A 16,507-nucleotide genomic window follows, 5' to 3' on the forward strand; every position below is an offset into this window, starting at 1 on the left:
CAGGAGAAAATGTATTTGGATATTCACATGAAAGTGAGATGCTGAATCCTGAGGAGAACTCAATGCCTTAGGGGCAGCAAATGGATTTTTAAATCACTATATATAACTGTAATGATGAAAGGATTGACATTTCCTCAGCAAACAGCCTCAAGGTCCATATACAATTAAAGAAGTAGGCAAGTGTTATTCATCTGCAAGTCTGCCCCTTGCCTGGGTGAAGTTTATGGCTGGGTCTTTGGGGTGATTTTAATTTGACCTCTTTTGGTGTTTATGTCTGTTTTTTTTCAGCCTTCTCTGCACCTAATGAAATTTTTGACCATTATTTTTATCTATCAATCTCCCATTTGTCAAATCTATCAGTTTTTCTGTCATATCTATTTGTCATCTCTCTGTTTGCCTTTCTGTCTGTCTTGTTATCTATGTATCTATCTCCCTATGTATCTGTCTACCTATCTACCTATCTTGTCTGTCTGTCTGTCTGTCTGTCTATCTACCAATGTATCTCTCTACCCATCTACCTATCTTATCTATCTGTCTGTCTGTCCATCTACATATGTATCTGTCTACCCATCTGGCTATCTTACCTATCTTATCTATCTATCTTTTGCTATATTTTCCTTTAAATTTAAACATACTAGAGCTGCAAATCTAAATTGAAAGAGTGCACATTTATGGTCTGGTAGGATCAGCTGTTTTACCTTGAGAAATAGAAATTGCTTGTCCATTAGAGACTCATAGTTTGATGCATAGTCCTTTTTTCCTGTTCTACTTTACATATTGAAATATTCATTTGACTTTCAAGATTTAAAAAAAATAACTTTTAAAAAACAAACAAGAAAGAAACTGGCTGCTCAGGAAAGCAAAGTCAGATATCCTGGGAACCAAATAAAATATATGATTTTTATTAATTATATTTTCAACACTGTTTTATAGTGTTTGAAGTATAGCAACTTTGCATGAAAAGACTAAAGTATGAGGAAGATATTTATTTTTGTAGATGGGATGCCTGGTAAATTAAAAACAAAGATGAGGCACTAAATACTGTGCTTGGTTTCCTCGGAGTTGCTCTTTTTCTCTTTCTCTGGGTATTTATTAACCTTGCTTCAGTTCCCTAGGAATGGGGGGAGTGCTGGTCGGGGAAGGAGAGAAGCATTGGTCTGGTATTTCCAAGTGACATTTAAAATTCTTCATCACTGTATCCACTCGAAAATATGGCTACTGAAACTAGGGTAGGCATGCATGTTGCTGCCCACCCTTAATCCTGGGTACCTGAGCCCTGGAGTTCTGAACTGCATTTGATTAGGGTACCAAGTTTGCCATCACTATTGTGAGCCAGCCCCACCTCCTAACAGGCTGCTTGAAGAGGGGCAGACGGGCCCAAATGGAAATGGAGCTGACCTGTTAACGTGCTGATTTGTGGTTGGATTGAGCTGTGAGTAAGCCCCTGCATTTCCAGTCTGACCAAGGTAGGGAGAGACCCTACCAGCCTTTTAAAAACAAATGAATAAATGAATTCAATATGTCTATTGGCCATACCTTATATACTTTGCATGGGGACTCAGATTCTTATTAATTTGGGGTAGGAGTTGGACTAGCTGATTTCTGAGATTCCTTTCAAACCTTTTATTCTTCTATTTATTTCTATTTACTATTATATTCTTACTAAATTTACTTACTAGATTTTATATATTGTTACTATATATGCAGAAATGTGCTTTATTTCACTTGTAGGTGACCGATATTAGAGACGGGGGTAGGGAGAAAATGTGCACATTTGAAGTAATCTGGCATAGATTTCTGAGTTTTGTTGTTTTTCTTATTGTTTCTGGTTCTTTGTGACCCCATTTGGGGTTTTCTTGGCAAAGATACTAGAGTGGTTTGACATTTCCTTCTCCAGCTCATTTTGCAGATGAGGAAACTGAGGCAAGCAAGCAGAGTTAAGTGATTTGCCCAGGGTCACACAGCTAGTAAGTATCTGAGGCCAGTTTTGAACTTGGGTCTTCCTGACTTCATGTCTGGTGCTCTATCTACTTTGCCACCTACCTCCCCAAATTTCTAAATGCAATAGCTGATTGTCCCCATAGGAATTCTCATTTCTTCCCTGTGGGACAGCAGGAAGAATGGCTGGGATCTGTTGCTCTGTAGAGAGGTGGTCAACCTTGGTGCAGAATGAGGCATACAGTCTCATGTGTGAATGAATGAAAAAGCATTGATCAAGTACTACTATGTGCCAGATAACTCTGCTAAGCTCTGGTCAAGCAGGAATGACCGTCACTGACCTCAAGGAGTTGATGTGATCTGTTTGTTGAATTGTTTTGCTTGACTGTACTCATTAGTTACCAGGGGTGGTTTTATAAGTGGGGTAGGAGGTGGACTAGTCATTGAAACAATGATGTAAGAGAGATACAGACAGACACACACAGGCTAAGTTTTCATACATTTGGAGAGCAGTGTTGAGAAAGAATAGCTTGTAGGTTAAGTGTATAGTAAGAGTCTTGCTCAGTTCAACTTGAATGAAAGGTGGTACAACAGGAAACTCCTAGCCGTCCCAGGGAGTGTTCTCTATGAGGGAACTTTCCAAGAGAGAGCCTAGGGGTGGTAATAAAATATTTCTGTACCTACCACTTCCTCTCTGTTTTAAAAGTAAAGATATGTTTTATTAGCCAAAGCCAGATATATACATCCTGGCAGTGACTTAGCAATTATTTTTTAAAGCTCTGTTCAGATAGATAACATAGGCTTGTAGATTTTGGACTTGAAAGTTCCTTTAAGGTTATTTAGCTCACTAGTTCAGCTCCCTCATTTTTAGATTTGGAAACTGAGGCACAGAGAAATCAAGTGACTTGCCAAAAGTTAAATTTTAGTGGTTTGATTATATCATTTACCATCTTTAAAATCGATAGTGTAAAAATCTAGAAGAAATGGGAGGGGGCACTAAACATTTCATAATGATCCTGCAGACCACATATTGACTTAGAAAATCATATATTAATATTATGTTTTTATTTTAAAATCTATTTATTAAAAAATCTTTCCCAATTACATTCTGGTTTGGGTGCGCTTGGGAGTGTTGTAGGTGCTGTGTGTTTGACACCTCTTTTTAAGAACATATAGGGAGCATGATATAATGTCAAGAGCTCTGAATGGAGCCAGTAATCCTCTGCTCTAATCCTGGCTTTGTAAAATGAGGAGCTCAGGTGACTACAAAGGCTCTTTCTAGCAGTAGAGCCTATGAATATGAAATGTTTCAGTCGTCTAATTCAGTGAACATTTATTAAACATCTATAAAGAGCAATGTACTGGGCTATGTGCTAGAGGAAAAAAATAGATCACATTTATTTATTGTGCTTTGCAGTTTACAAAGCAGTTTATTCACAACTCTGCGAGGCTGGTAGCACAAGTGTATTTAGCTCCATTTTTTTTTTCTAAGATGGAAATGGGCTTAGAGAAGTTAACAGAAGTGCTAGATTACCCAGCTAGTACTTGTTAGGTCAGGGGTGGGGAGCCTGTAGCCCTTTTTAGGTCAAATCAGGCAAGAATATTTAACTAAACACATAATAAAAAGAAAACAATATCCTCTACCCAGGTAGATATGCCAATGAATGAATCTGACTCATTGATATGGTTAAGTCCAGCCTTCCATTGGTGCTGATCCCAGACTCCCCATCTATGCTTGCCGGTTGTAGGTGATTCTTGTCCATGTACTCTCATAAGTTTGCCCCAGTGGTCCCACTGAATGAGATAGGGACCCAAAGTGATTGTTCAAAATAAATTTTTATTGATATCTTTTTTTTTTACATCACTAGAGTTTCTTCTACGTTTCCTCATTGCCAGAGAGCCATCTCATATAACAAATAATATTTTTAATTTATTTATTTTTAGTTTTCAAGATTCACTTCAAGATTTTGAGTTCCAAATTTTCTCCCCACCTCTCCCCTTCCTTCACCCCAAGATAGCATGAATTCTAAGTACCCCTTCCCCCAATCTGCCCTCTTATATCACCCCCTTTTATCCCCTTCCCTTCTAACAAGTAATATTTTTTAAAGGAAAAAAGAAAGAGGAGTAAGAGATAAAAAATTCAGCAAGGCAATCAATGCTTTGAAAACGCTTGTAATATTTCATAGCCATTGACCTGCCTTTTAAAAGGAGCTAAGAGTGTCTTCTCTTACTCTTTCTTTGGGGGTAATGTTTTTTCTTTGTAATGTTGCAACATTCACTTTTGATTGTTTTGTGGTTTTTTCCATTTATATTATTGTAGTCTACATGTATATTGTTTTCTTGATTTTGCTTACTTCATTTAGCATCAGTTCATGTAGATCTTTCCATGATTCTCAGTATTCTTCACATTTGTCATTCCTTACAACACAGTAAGTGTTCTATTACACTCACGTACCATAGTTTGTTGTTTAGTCATTCTTCAGTCAGTTGTCATATACCTCACTTTGAAGTCTTTGTTACCATAAAAAGTGCTGCTATAAATACTTTGGTGCATATGGGTACTTTCTCTTTATCAGTAGCTTTTCTTGGGTGACCTTTGGGTCAAAAGGCATGGTCATATTTGTTACTTTCCTTGCATGATTCCAAATTGCTTTCCAAAATGTTTGTGCTGTTTACAGCTCCATCCACAATGTATCGGTGTCCCTAACTTCCCACAACTCCTCCAACATTGACTACTCCTATCTTTTGTCATCTTTGCCAATTGTCAAAGTGTGGGTTAGAATCTCAAGGTTGTTTTAAATTTGCATTTCTCTTATTAATGTTTTATAGTATTCTTTCACATGGTGGCTACTGGTTTGCAATTCTTGTGAGAACTGTGGATCTTAGGATATTTTAAAAATATGTTTGGTAGCGTAACTTTCTTTACAGTTCGTTAAAATACTATTCCAATTGGCTAACTTTAGAATCTGTTCAGATATTTAAAGAAAGGTAGAGAGAGGAAAATAGAACAAAATCCCTGAGATTTTTATAAATTGATTCCATTTTACAGTATTTTAGGCGCAGCTGTGTGTGAGATTTGGCTTAAATAAAAGGACCAATTTGAGTAGAAGATATTTATACTTGCTTACTAATATTAGTCTGCATTTGCACATTCCTACCCTTGGGGTAGTTCAGGTGCCAATGAGTAGCAGAAAACTGGGTGGGAAGCTTTCTTTGTCCTGTCCAGCCTTCTGACACCATTTTGGACCCAGATGTGCTACATTTTTAGGTAATGAAAAAGTTGGCATCTGGAAAGTTTTATATGATAAAAGGTCCTTTAAAAAAAGAGCAAAGACTGGTTTTTCTAAGCTTTCTACATTGCCAGGCTGGCATGGGTGCTTTTTAAAAACCCCTGTCTCCGTCTCACTCTCACTAGAGAGGGGCAGAAAGAGGTGGATTGAAATGAATTCAGGAACAGTAGCAGTTTTCTGCCCATAACTGTTGTATTTTAAGTATAGATACTACCTTTTTGGAAAGAGTTCAATATTAGAAAACTTTTAAACTGGGTTCCTGTGACTCTATGACACTTACATTTGGATTAGGTAGAAAATTGTCCTTCTTTGATAGTTATCTAAATGAGGATGCAGGGAGATATCTAAAGGCCATGGATCTCCTAGGAGAATTGTTTTCCCCTTCTTTGAGTGAATGAGGTTGGCAAAGAGGAGTTTCCCCACAGGCAATGGTGATAGAGGCCAAAAAGTATAGTTGTTTGTTCCTACTTGGCGTAGTTATACTTCCTTAAGACTAGTGTTAATATCTTCTTCCTTGCCCTACTGAAATACGCGACTACCCCCCACTGCACTCCAGTACCTTATTTACAAAAACAGAACAAAAAAAAAACTGAACAAAAAAACAAATTGGATCTGGGATCCTCCAATTTTTTGTCCTTGTTAAAAACAGGCTTAATTTCTTGGATGTGGCAACTTTTAAAAAATATTAGTAAAATTCTGAGAGAATTATTTTCTTTACTATTGGCCCATTTAAAAATAGCAATATAGCTAAATACATGGATTAATAAATTTATAATATAAATATAGAAAGGCATTTTTTGTAATAAGCCTTTAGATGGCAGTATCACTCACTGTTAACCACTTTTTAGGGAGTTTCAAAATTCTCAGTCTAATAGAATGTTTTTGTTAGATGAGACCTCCTAGATCACCCATTCATTGTACTGATGAATCAGCTGAGGCTCAGAGAATTTGAAATAACTTAAGGCCAAATAGGTAGTTAGTTGCCCCCATGTTCCTTAAGTCAGAGTCCATTGCTTTCTATATTACACTGTGTTGTTCTTTTTGTTCATTTAGGATGTTTCTTTTTGCTGTACTTCGGTAGTTGAATACTTTCTGGATTTCTTATTGCCACAATTTTTTAAAGCTATGGATAATAACTGTAACTTGGAAGGGACAGTCAGAATATTAGGTCTTTAATCAAGTTTTTTTTTTTTTTTAATAAAAAGAAAACAGAGTGGAGTAAGGACAGTGAAACGTCCCTTGTTTTGTCAACACCAAATCAGAAGGAGGGAAAGTGACTGTTTCTTTTTTAGGGCAAATGCAGTTAAATTCCAAGAAGATCACTTTTCTCCTACCCCTCCCAATTAGGCTTTGGGTCACTAGCAGGATAAAATGCCCAGCGATAAAACGGGGCTGCTGTGCTGAAGTATTTGCAGTGTGTTAATGTTACAAGCCGTCTGCTTGCACTCTCCATCTCCTGCTTCATAGATACCAGGCAGCCAAATTATCTTCATTCAGGGGGGAAAGCTCTGAATAAAGAGAAGCCCTAACTACAAGTTGTCCAGGTTTGAACATGTCAGAATCACCCACTTTACATGCACTGAAGGCAGCTTTAAGAATGTCACACAGAAAATTGGCAGCTTTTGTTTACCACCAGAGTTTACATTCCCAAACTGAACTAATGTGGTTTCTTCTCTGGCAGCCCTGACTGGACATTCCCCGATTCTAACTGAAGTGGTTTGGCATGGGGTGTGGGTGGGTGCATGTGTCTGGTGGGGGTGGGGGCAGGGGGAGGAGTAGCATTTCCTTTAGACTTATTTGGAGCTTGGTGAGGACACATACTGTACATTCTGAAGCTTTCTTTGCATCTGGAAAAAATTTAGACCCCCTTGGATCTTTCCTACTGCAGGTCCAATCAGGAAGCCCAAGTACGTGGAGAGTCCCAGAGTGCCAGGAGACGCAGTTATAATACCACTAAGAAAAGTGTCAGAGTCAACAGAGTCCAGTCAGAATGGTAAGAATGTGTTTTCAGTGACTTTTTTTTTTAAGAACACACAACAATAATCTCCATTTCAGAAAGAACTAGTAAGGTAATTCCAGCATCTTTTAAAGGAATATTTTGCTGGATTGCATGGTTTTTCCTGAAGTAGTTATAGGGAACCTGGTTATCTGTGTACACTCTCAAAATCCTACCTGTTGCTGGAAAGGTTGACTGGGCGTGTGGTGATTGAGTATGTTCAAGCTCTAGTTATCCTCCCACCCCACCCCTCTTTTGATTTGTCCCAAAAGGAAAAAAAAAAGTAACTGTCATCTAAAGGAATGCTTTTTTTTTTCTTTTTTTGCAATCCTTCCTTCCCTGTTTTAGAAAGTTCAATCAGTTCACTTGGAGAAAGAAAGCTTTTATATAGCAAGGGATCAGGCTTTCATAGTGGCAGTCTCCTCTGTAAAGTGAATTCATATTTTTAAACCTTTTCAAACTCTTTAAATAGAACCAACACGTTAACATTTTAATAATAAGGGAGAGAAACTCTCCAATTGGATTTAATATGATACATTGACAATTGTTTTATTTGTGCTTTTTTCCCCTGGCTGTAAATTTCTGGAAGTATGTGTAGCTGACATTAAATGAAGTCATTGCATATACTAGATTTATTAATAGCTCTCTTTGTTCTTTTGATGTGATTCTAAGAATTCACTTGTTAATTCCTATATAGGCCAACTTCAGATTATAAAAAGAACTATTAAAAAAAAGTTCATCTGTAAATTGGTTTGGCACTTATAACACATTTTTCCACAGTAACAATGTAATAAATGGTGATTAAGTTTACAGGCTAGTCCATTTTGTCTAGTTTCCCCATTTGTAAAATGAGGAAATCTATAATTACTCAAACAGAGTCACTATAAGGAGCAAATAAAATAATGCATATAAAGGGTTTTGTAAACTATAAATCTTAAAAATGTTAATAATGATTGTATATGTGAATACATATTATCTTTAAGAATAACAATGATGATGATTAAATCCATAGTTTAGTGACCAAACTTTGCTGGACTGCATGGTTTTCATAGGGAATAATAAAAGGATTTGTTCTGTGAGTTTGGATTCAGTCAAAGGGCCACACTTGAGGACCTGGAGGGCCACATGTGGCCTTGAGGCCCCAGGTTCCCCACCCCTGGTTTAGTCTACTGGAATATAGTATTATAGATTAAAACCTAACTTCATTCTTAGATTTAGAGCTGGAAAGGACCTTAAAGGTCGAGAGTCCAACCCCCCATTTTTCAGTTAAGGAAACAGACCCATAAAGGTTAAAGTGATTTGCTAGCTGGTAAACTTCTGAAGTACACTTAGAACCAGGTCTTCCTTATTTTAAATCCAATGCTCTATCCACTGCACTGTACTGCCTTCTTCAGTTATTTATTAATTTAGTTGTTTTTGCCAAGGAAAAAGACAAAGTTTATTAAAGGTTTTGCCATATTGGGTTGTCTTAAGAAATCTCACCATTTGTGAGGCTTGTTAGGCCAGATTCAACCTACTGAGCTAGATTGAATCTGAGCCTCCTTTAATTATTTATAAAAAATTCTTTTTGAGAACATGTGAATACAACTTATCCCCCTTGACACATCAACTACCCAAGCAAAGTTGGGAATCTCCTGCCAATAGCAGAGGCTTTCATTGGAGAGGGTTGGTATGGGTGCCCTAATGATGCCGTAACAGGGGTTGGGGATGGAGTAAGGAAGAATGAAGAACGGCACAGGAAAGGGAGTGAGGATATTTGAGTTGAATCTGGGAAGGAATAAGTAGGAACTGTGCTAGGACCGCATGGTAGGGGTGGGGAGGTAGATTTAGGAGATGAGAGAGGAGCAGCATTTGAAATACCTTGGGGTAGGAGAGCCAGATTCTCCCCATTCCTCCCTTTCCTGCCAAGATAGAATGGGTTTTCCTTTCTTCTCATTTCTCCAGGTCACATCCAGTAGAGACACAGCTGTGTCTGTTTATTATAAGTATCTGGGACTGTGTGTGTGTGTGTGTGTGTGTGTATGAATATTCCACCCTCCCCCCTTCTATGTATCCTTAAAATATACATGAAGAGAGAAGAAAATGTACGACTTTTAAAATTTAAGTGAATATTAAACACGCCTGGTTTCAATGTTTAAATCCCTGAGTTCAGTGTTGGAACTTTTCTAGATAAAGTTTTACTGTCATTAACCTCCTCAGTTTAATCAGTGAGTCCAATTGGCTACGCTGCTGCCAGATTGGCTATCTTAGACACCATGTGCTTTCATACAGATAACATTTCTTAATCCCTGCCTGGATAGGGACCCTGCTAAGGATCTATTCAGTCTACAAAATTATGCCTTTATAAAATTCAGTATGGATGGTATTTTCTGTGGGTGGGGAAAGTGACAATTTCTTATTTTGGAGTTCTCTTCCTCTCTTTAAAATCCCAGAATTCCCTATTCTTCCATGGGGATCTTGTTGAATATAGGCCCAATCTGAACTAAATTCAAGTGTATAGATGGCCGCAGGCCAGAAATGTTGTTTGTGACTAGCATAGAATGTGCTCATGTGCTTTTCTCTTCTCTTGAGAACTGAGCCCTTTGATTTAACATCAGCTATTTCCAGTTTAACTGGAGCCGTGACATGACTATCCTGGAAGCATCAGAAAATGTCTTCGTACTTAGGACGAAAGGAGTAAACTGTTTCTCTCCTCCCTCCAGCCCTGGGGAGGGAGGGAGGGAGAAGTTTAGTCGAAGGGGCACAGTTTCAAATTTAAAACTTATGAAATCATCATAGCTTTTAGAGAATAAGGTCATGCACTTTGGGACCAAGGGAAACCTCATCAGAGTTATCTGTACAAAGGCTCGAGGAGGAGGCATTTACGTAAAGGAATGGAACATGACAATTAGTAATGGGCTATGTGGTTAGTAATCCCTGTAGAATTTTTGAAACCTCAGTGGGGTTAATTAATTTTGCCATATATGAAAATAATGTCTTTATACCTAAGTCCTTGTGCCTGGAGAAGCATCTAGTACGAAAAGAAGAAAAAGAACAATTTGAGATTTAAACCCAAGTAGAGGTCCCTGAGTCAACAAAGCATTTTCTATTTGATAGGCAGTTACTAAATGCCACTCATATTCTAAGAGCCTTGAAGGTAGCACCAGGTTGGGCCTTAGAGAAGGTTTTACAGCTAACAATTGCATTTCCTTTTTCCTTTGGTGAAACAAAAATTACAGAGTAACCTCCTTTAAAAATCAACTTTGCATCTTAGGTTAAAATTTAGTATTTTACTTTTGACAAGGGGCAGTTTTGATATACATTTCTACATCTCTGAGAAACACTGCTTTGCTCAATACAGATGAAGTTCAAAGTATAGGGAACCTAGCCTTCTTAACAACTACTTGTGAAGTATCACATTGACTTGTGAAATATTAAGTCATTCCCAAGCTTTTAGATTTATCTTAATCCAGTCAGTTGCCTTCAAACCTTTTTTTAGCATGGTTCTCATTTTAAACTCATTCTTAGTTTTAAATTGTGAAATAATTTGCTTAAAAAAATAAAGCACATCACACCTGAATTTTTGTTTAGGAACATTTAAATGTATTTTCCTTTAGGGTCAGGGTATAAGTCCAAAAGGCCCCTTAGAGATTGTCTAGCCAAACCTCTTCATTTGACAGATGAAGAAACTGAGATGCCAGGAAGCAGTGATTTGTTTTTGTTCATATATATATATTAAGGAGGGCAGCTAGCTGGTGCAGTTGGATAGAGCACCAGACCTGGAGTCAGGAAGACCTGAGTTCAGTTGCTGCCCCAGACACTTACTAACTGAGTGACCCTGGGTAAGTCGCTTAACTCTGTCTCAGTTTCTTTATCTGTGAAATGAGCTGGATTAGGAAATGGCAAACCACTACAGTATCTGTGCCAAGGAAACCCCAAATAGGGTCACAGAGTCAGTCATAAACAACAAAAGATTTTAAGTGCTTAGAATCTATAAGCACTTAATATTTAGTACTAATTAATATTAAGTACTCCAGTACTCAATATTCTTTAATAATGATATGGAAAATGTTAAGAAGATGAAAACACGAGCCCTTGGGAAGACCACTGACCCTGGAGACAGAGACTCTGTGTTCAAATCTTGTCTTTGATGCTTATGACCTATGTGGGCAAGCGCATTTAGGGCCTCAGTCTCCTCTTGTAAAAATGAGGTCTGAGGTCCCTTTTAGTTCTAAATCTTTGACCCTATAGAGTCATGCAGCAGGTGAAAAAAGTGTTCGTGTGAAGAATTAGGGGAAAAAATTCATAACCCATCTAATAAAGTGTTAAACTTGGTCTTTGCCTATTAAAAATGTGATGATTGCTGTATAGTTGAAGTAGGAAATCCCTAAGTAACTGACTTTAAATATATATGAAAAACAGGTTAGTTTGAAGGGATTATGGTGGAGTGTGGGCTGGATTCTTGGTAAGGAAATCACCTCATGGAGCATTGTAGGGTTCAGGCTAGATGTATATATGGCCTAGGCTTATGTGGTGGTAGTGGAATTGGGCTGATCCAAAGGACATTTTATTTTATGTTTTAAAAATATACTTTATTTGAACATTTATTTTTAAAAATTTCGAGTTCCAAATTCTTTCCTCCGGCCCTTCCCCCACTCATTGAGAAAGCAAACAGTATATCAGTTACAAATGTGAAGTCATGCAAAACATATTTCTATATTATCCATATTTCCCAACCCCACCCTCCCCCAAATAAAAGCAAGAAAAGCAGAGTGAAAAAAAATATGCTTCAATCTCCACTGAAAGTTCATTAGTTCTATCTCTGTATGAGGATAGCATTTTTCATCATGAGTCCCCAAAGGATATTTTATAGAAAGAAATTTGTGGACCCATTCATTGGGTTAGGGTATCCCTGACCTCTGTCCCCCTTCCTCAGATATTACTCCCTTTCCACATTCTGTGGTCCATCAAATTGGCTTTCTTGCTATCTTCCCCTACAACATCCTATTTCCTGTCTCTCCATGCCTTTTCCCTGGCCCTACCTCCTGCCTGCAATTTACCCCTTCTTCATTCTTCAGAAAATCTCTAACTTCAAGAAGGAACTTAAGCACTGTCTTCTACATAAAACCTTTCCCAATCTTCCCAAATACATTCTGCCCTTCCTCAACAAGAAGCTTGTATTTATCATGTCTGTATAAGAGACAGTGTGACTTTGTGGATAGAGAGCTGTTTTCAGGTCCAGTTTCTGACACATACTGGCCATGTGACCTCTGGGCTAGTCAGTCACCCTTTCAGTGCCCCAGGCAACTCTCCAGGACTGTTATGAGAGTGTTGACTTGCACTGGTAGAGGGAGTTTCCCAAGAGTTCTCATATACCATTGAAATCACAGGTCTAGCGCCTGTCTCTATCGTTAATACACAAGGTATCTCAAAAAATCTTAGGGCAGCTTATTAAAGTTAGTAAAGCTTACCTAAGACTTTGGCATGCCCTGTATATCTCCCTGGTAGAATGTAAACTCCTTGAGAACAGGGATCTTTTGTTTTTGTACTTCTGGCACATAGAACACACTTAATAATGCTTATTTATTAATTGAGGATGAGAACTAGATAAGATTATTAGATCTTGCAAGAGAGCCATTTACAAACTTCGAAGGGCTCCTTCTTGTTAGAGTGGTAGGGTTGTAAGCCAGATTGTGGGTGTTTAAGGAGGTAGGAGGAGGTAGATAGAAAGTGAAAGCAGTGGCTGTAGACCATGTTGGGTTTGGTAGTAGAAGGAAGGAAAGATTGGATAATTACTAGGATAAAAGGTTCAGTTTTTGTTTGTTTGTTTGTTTTTTAGGGGAAGCCTGAGCACATTTGAAGATGGAAGGGAAGGAACCAATGGAAAGGGAGAGGTTGAAGATGACCGGGAGGGGATATTTTTGGGATCAGAGTTCTAGTAGTGGTGGAAAGGGATGGAGACCAGAGAATAAGCAGAAAGATATTTTGTGTGTGTGTGTGTGTGTGTGTGTGTAGAATCCTTTTTCCCAATACTAGAAGGGAATGATTGAAGAGTAAGTAGATCTTAATCATATGTTGAGAAGACTGGATAAATATGAGAGAGCTGTATAGGTTGTTAATTATTATTATAATCATCATTATTACAGTTTCTACCATCTAATTGTTTGTAATTCAGACATGACCTTTTATCTATTTCAGAAAGGAAAAACTATGAATGAATTACATTTTTTTAAAAAAACTCTTCCAAACAGTAAACATGTGGTGATGGGACATAAGATTGGGGGAAATGTTCATTAATGGCTGTTGGCTGGGAACATTGTTATTACCTGTACTTTTTGTGAAATATTGGAGAAGGGGACAGAATTTGAGACCTATTTTTCTCATACCTTTTGGCGTTACTACTAAAGGCAAACCTTTCAAAGTTTACACAGCTAGGTAAGATGTTTAGTATTTTCTGTTTGTGGCTGATGCAAATTCTTGTTTGCTGTGAAATAAATGGGGCATGACTTTAAAAAAAAGAAACAAACTGGCTCAGATATTAAGTAGTAAAACAGGTTCTACAGTGCTTTGGTATTAGCTGTAGATATAAAAAGAGTAATCCAGAATTTTCTGTTAGGATAATAAAAACTTAAGTTTCAGCTTTTTGGCTCTTCAGGTATCCTCAGTATGGAGAACAGGACAAGAAAAAATTACCATAACATTTTCACTTTGTTACAAGTATTCATAATTGGTGAGCCTGCCTTTCTTAAAATTTTGAGCAGCTATTACCCTTCACCAAAGAATCCCTAAAACTGATATGGAAAATCAGAGTCAGAGAAAAGAGACTGTAAGTTAGAGACCCATTGAATGAATAAGTAGGTTGACCTAGAATATGGAATACAGAAGGACAGGATGATGGAGAAAAAGAGGATGGGAGACCTTCCAAGGGAAACGGAGCTGAGGTAGCAAGAGAATGGATGGGGCCTAATTTGAGAGGAGAGAGGGAAAATTGATACAGACTTTGAAAGATCGGTGACATTGTAGTCCAGTACAACTGTAGGTTTCTGATACTTTTGTGCTGTTGGGCAGACCCTTAGTTAGAAGTGTTAAATTACGTGCCTGTTTTCACTTTCCCCATTTACATTTAGTGTGACATTTGTTTTCCATATTTTCTGGGAAAAAAGGAGGGGTTTAGATGATGGTTTGACTTTTGATTTACAAAGAGTTTTGGACCTCCTGCCCTTAGTTTCTGCTCTTGGCTGAACTCCTTAGCTATACATGCAGGCTTCCCTAGAAATATAGATGTGTTGAAACAGTGGAGACCTGGAGTCCTATATTTTATATGTATGGTTCGGAACTTGAGGGCTCTTAAAAAACCCTACTTGTGGCCAAGATGGCAGTATTGTTTGTCAAGGCAAATTTGGTGATACCAGAGTCCCCAACGTTGTTGTCTCTCCTCCCCTACTTTCTCCCAACAGTTGCTGACCTAGAATATTATCTGGCAAAATTCCTGTATAATTCAGGTTGTACCAGAAATGGATAATTCTGATGCATGGGTGTGACCAGATAACAGTGCAGCAGATGAATGTGTCTTACGGGGAGAGGCCGAGGAAAAGGGGAAGCAGTGAAACTATTCACCCCTCTCTTCTCACCCTCTTACTTCCAAGCCCCACCACACACATTCTTTTCTACTATAGCTTGGAAGTGCATATTGGTCTTGGCCTATTATTTCAGATTGATAAAGTGGATGTCCCTCTTAACTGTGTTAGGGCTTGGGGTGATGGCTTGGGAAAGTGGGTAGGTAGAAGGAGGAGGTGGTACTGATCCTGTTTTCTCTTAGGTGTGCCTGGGCTGACGCTGATTTGGCGTGGTTCTCTCCTTCCTTCACACACATTCAGATATGTATAGATTAGTGGCCTTTTTCCTTGTCAAGGCACACCCCTCTACGTATACAAATGATCCCATTCCATTTTGTTTTCTCCAACAGATCGGCCTTTCTGTTATCCCTAGTTGCACACTGATACTCAGTTGCTCCCCATCTACTGGCTCATTTCCTACTGCCTACAGATATGCCCGGATCACCACCATTATCAAAAACCCAATCTTGATCTGTCCATCCCCACTAGCTGTTGTCCTGTGCCTCACCATCTACAATAGGTTCTACTTCCTTTCCTATCATTCTCTTAAATCTTTGCAGTTTGGCTTTCTAACTCATTCAACCAAAATTGCTCTCTCCAAGGTTACCAATGATCTCTTTAATTGCCAAACCTAATGACCTTTTCTCAATCCTCATTCACCTTGACCTCTCTGCATTTGACACTGTCAGTCACATTCATGAAACTGCTCTCTCCTGGTTCTCCTCCTCCTCCTTATCTGCCTCTCCTTCTCTGTCTTCTTTGCTGGCTCTTTATCCAGACCTTGCCCAATAACAGTGGGCATCCCCCAAGGTTCTGTTCTCCCTCTATATTATTTTACTTGGTGATTTTATCGGTTTCCCTGGTTCCAGTGAACATCTTCAGGCAGACGACTCTCCAGTCTACTTGTCCAGCCCTTATCTTTCTCCTCATCTCTAGTTATCTGTTTGCACCTTAAATGGGATATACAATAGACATTGTAAAATCCCCATGTCCAGAACCGAACTGATCTTTCCCTAAACTACTGTTGAGAGTACCTTCATTCTCTCAGTCTGTAGTGCTCATAACTTAGGTGTCATTCTTGATACCTTGCTCTCTTTCAAACCTATATCCAATCTGTTTCCAAGGTGTCAATTTTACCTTCCTAATATTCCTCCCGTGTGTCCCCTTCTCTCCTCTGATTCTTCCCCACCTTGGGGCAGGCACTCATCACTTCACACCTGGACTATTGCAATAGCCCGCTGGTGGGTCTCTCTGCCTGGATGCTTTCTCCACTCTAATCTGTTCTCTACCCACCTGCCAAATTCATTTTCCTAAAACGTGTCTGACACCCTCTTTAATAAACACCAGTGGCTCCCTATCAGAGAGCATGAGATACAAAATTTTCTGTCATTCAAAGCCATTCATCACCTGGCCCTTTCCTTTCTTTTCAGTCTTTTTATACCTTACTGCACCCCCCCCCCCCTGCTTCCGTGTACTCTGTGATTCAGTGATGCTGGCCTGCTTGCTATGCCCTGTACGGAACCTTCCATTTCCCAACTATGGGCATTTTCATTGACACACACTTAAAATTTACCATTTAGTTGTTTGGGTACTTATTGTTTTCTCCAAATGGAATATAAACTCCTCTAGGGCAATGCCTTTCATTTTTGTCTTTGTATTCCTAATCCAGTGCATGGCACACATGTACT

General features: G+C 38.6%; 1 protein-coding gene across 1 annotated transcript in view; it reads left to right on the top strand.

The window, feature by feature from the left end:
• TANC1 (tetratricopeptide repeat, ankyrin repeat and coiled-coil containing 1) overlaps nucleotides 1–16,507 on the top strand; it is a 271,214-nt gene that overhangs the window by 143,048 nt on the left and 111,659 nt on the right. The window contains exon 4 of the mRNA XM_036743222.1: nucleotides 7,117–7,221. Within this exon, the coding sequence (XP_036599117.1) occupies nucleotides 7,117–7,221 (105 nt within the window). The remainder of the gene's footprint in view (nucleotides 1–7,116; nucleotides 7,222–16,507) is intronic.

Source organism: Trichosurus vulpecula, chromosome 2, assembly GCF_011100635.1.
Source record: "Trichosurus vulpecula isolate mTriVul1 chromosome 2, mTriVul1.pri, whole genome shotgun sequence".
In the NCBI taxonomy this organism is placed as follows: Eukaryota; Metazoa; Chordata; class Mammalia; order Diprotodontia; family Phalangeridae; genus Trichosurus; species Trichosurus vulpecula.